The 2,989-nt window shown below is 34.0% G+C and overlaps 2 protein-coding genes across 2 annotated transcripts in view; one reads left to right on the top strand and one right to left on the bottom strand.

The window, feature by feature from the left end:
- Window positions 1–1,687, bottom strand: part of LOC110448593 (transcription factor A, mitochondrial-like) — a 23,388-nt gene extending 21,701 nt beyond the window's left edge. The window contains exon 1 of the mRNA XM_021494924.1: window positions 1,558–1,687. Coding sequence (XP_021350599.1) covers window positions 1,558–1,622 — 65 coding nt within the window. The 5' untranslated portion in view covers window positions 1,623–1,687. The remainder of the gene's footprint in view (window positions 1–1,557) is intronic.
- Window positions 1,688–2,103: 416 nt separating this feature from the next.
- Window positions 2,104–2,989, top strand: part of LOC110448592 (carboxypeptidase E-like) — a 19,186-nt gene continuing 18,300 nt past the window's right edge. Inside the window, exon 1 of the mRNA XM_021494923.1 lies at window positions 2,104–2,456. Within this exon, the coding sequence (XP_021350598.1) occupies window positions 2,216–2,456 (241 nt within the window). The 5' untranslated portion in view covers window positions 2,104–2,215. The remainder of the gene's footprint in view (window positions 2,457–2,989) is intronic.

Genomic DNA, 2,989 nt, shown 5'->3' with positions numbered 1-2,989 from the left:
TGTCTCAGGTAACCTAAAAACAACCATGTCATTTAGCCAGGATTGAAAAGGTTTCCAATCTGCATTTAATCCCTCTGAAATATTCACTGATCAGCAGTGTTGCACTAGGTGTAAAAGGCCTGCTCATTATACATATTCACCATGCCTGAAATTACTATCCATGAATGAGGAGTCTTAAAACTCTCCCAAGTTCTAAATTCACACAAGACCTCAGGCCCTGATGACATCAAACCAAGAATTCTGAAAGAGCTTGCAACAGAAATAGCCCTGATTTTAACTCTGATATTCAAGCAGTCACTGGCAACAGGTGTGGTCCCTCTGGATTTGAAATAAAGGGTCCAAAATTCAATCCTAAGGAAAACTACAGGCCCGTATGATTGGGCCGTATCATGGAACATATAGTGGTCTCCAACAACATCATGACGCATGCAGATACACATAGCATCTTGCATCCATTTCAAAATGTGTTTTTTTTTAATTTCGATCATGCAAAACCTAACTGATTTAAACTTTCTTCCCTTGAACTATACCGGAGTGGAATATTTAACTCTGATATAATGCCTTACAAAATAAAAAATAAAAAATTAAATCAAGTTTCAACCGTCACTTTGCAAACACAAATTAGATGTAATAAAAAATATCCTCTTTCCATCTTAACCCTCCTCTGACAATTAATAATCTTCAAATTGTTGAAGCTAATCAGTATCCTATAGATAATCGAAATGAATGCACCGACAAATAGAATTCTATTTTTTTAGATACCTCCAATGTCAAGTTGTGTCGCCCTAAATCCTAACATAATTTTAGTCTGGTTTAGCTATGAATGGCTTATATAATCTCGTTTGAAGATTTCAAAGGTATCCCTTCGACTATTTTGTCATTTAGACTCGTTATATTTAATTTGTACATGGTTGACCATATCTGCACATTCTCACCAGGACTTGAGAATTTTGTTACAGCTATATTGTTTTGGGGGGCTTTTTTTAACAAAAATTGATCTGAATCACTAAAATGTGTAAACTAACTCTGAAAACCTTCGTTAAGGTCCAAGTATATAATAATAATTTTCAAGTCCCTGTGCACACACAATGTAGCTACACAACTGCATTAAATTCTTCCGACAAACCAATTGTTCGTGAAACATTATAACAGTAAGTTTTTTAATCATTAAAAACCTTTTAACTGATATTGATAATTAAGGCTAAGCAACATTGGGCGAGCTGGATTTTGGGCGAAACGACCTGTAGTGGGCGATTGTTTCGGTATTCAGCAATAGGATGTTTCGGCACTTTTTTGTAAAGACAAAAATGATGAAGAAGAATAAAATGTCAAACCATCAACACACACGAAACAAAAAGTAACCAGTGTGCTGTTAATTAAAACGAAACAACTGTTGGGAACTCCGAAACGTCCAACTCTCAAGTCCTATTAGCAAAAGCACCGAAACCACCAAATTACTTGCCAAATATAGAAACGTCTGACAGTTGGTATATTGGAGGAAGATTGTTTGACTTTATTCATAATTCACTATTTTATGCGTCAAAATAAACTTTATACCTTATTGTACCACTGACAACACTTCGAAAAATTCCACTGCATCTGCTAAAGGCATGTAAAGCCATAATTTGTTATGAGTGCCTTCGCAGTCAGTTTCCCATTGGAACTTCCGGTTTATATTGCCGCCACAGTAGATATATATTTCAAATACGAATGAAATAAAACATTGTGGATGATGATAGGCTAACAGTGAAGTTTAGCAATTCATCAAGTTATAAAAGTCTTTAAACTCCGATATGTCATTATATCATTGATGCGGGTGATACAAATTTTATCCGCTTTTGTTGAGTTTTGTTTCCTTTTCTTTCTTAATTCTGAAATATAGATGTACCTACTAAGGAGAGGTACTTGCTCACAATATTTGAAAATTACATATTGGTATTTATATATGCATTTGTTTTATTAAAACATTTTGACATATTTTTTTGTAATAATATTTTAATATTAATTAAATTAAAAATATTGTAACACAACCTACAGTGAATTACATTCTAATGTATAAAATATAAAACACGGAAGTCTCCCTTTCAGGCTTTTGACGTCAATTCCTACGTCATCCCGATTATAAACATTAACAGCAGCAGGTGCTCGTTGACAGCAGGACGGTAACATATTGGACTGATAATAATCTGTAATACACATCTGATACACGAAGGAGATGAACGTTTCAAAAACGAAAGTTGACATGCTTAAACTAAGCATTCTGTTGGTGATCGTGCCAGCATTATGTCTTGGGTTTGAAGTGAGAAACCACAATACCAAGGAAGTGACGGATGCACTGAATGAAATCCATGCGGAATGCCCAGATATCACTCGTATCTACTCTATCGGCGAATCCGTTCAAAATCGCCCGCTAAAAGTGATTGAGTTTTCTACATCTCCAGGACAACACGTTATAGGTAAAAAAATATATAGTAATAGTAACATGTTTGAAATACTTGTGCCGTACAGTACGTATACTGTCCCTGGTATACGGTACATGAATAACTGGCCTGGAAAAATGAAAAAATAAAGTAATTTTGAATTATTGAGAACTTTTCCTTCTGTCAAATGTTTGTCATTGCTTTGGTTATATTTCCAGTCGCTTTTAAAAGAAGATTTTATCATTATGTTGATAACAAAGGACATTATATTTACCTGGTAGTATTCTTTTTAGAAAATAATGATGTAAAAAATCAGAAATTTTGCATTTATAAAAAAAAGAAAATAAACATGTAACTGTATGCTTTTTGTAGACAACATTACCATAAACCTTATTGTTTTATGTGACTTTGCTTTAATTAAAAGAAAATTGAAATCTGAAAAAATATAGCTTAAGGTGGCTCCACACATCGTCATCAGCATTCATTTTAGTGACTTCCGGAAAAAGTACAGCTCGGACTCAATTATCTTGATCGAAATGTGCATGTACACCGTGTCATCATTTCTGTAT

This window comes from Mizuhopecten yessoensis, unplaced genomic scaffold (genome assembly GCF_002113885.1).
Source record: "Mizuhopecten yessoensis strain PY_sf001 unplaced genomic scaffold, ASM211388v2 scaffold4121, whole genome shotgun sequence".
Lineage (NCBI taxonomy): Eukaryota > Metazoa > Mollusca > Bivalvia > Pectinida > Pectinidae > Mizuhopecten > Mizuhopecten yessoensis.
This window is presented reverse-complemented; position numbering and strand designations above follow the sequence as displayed.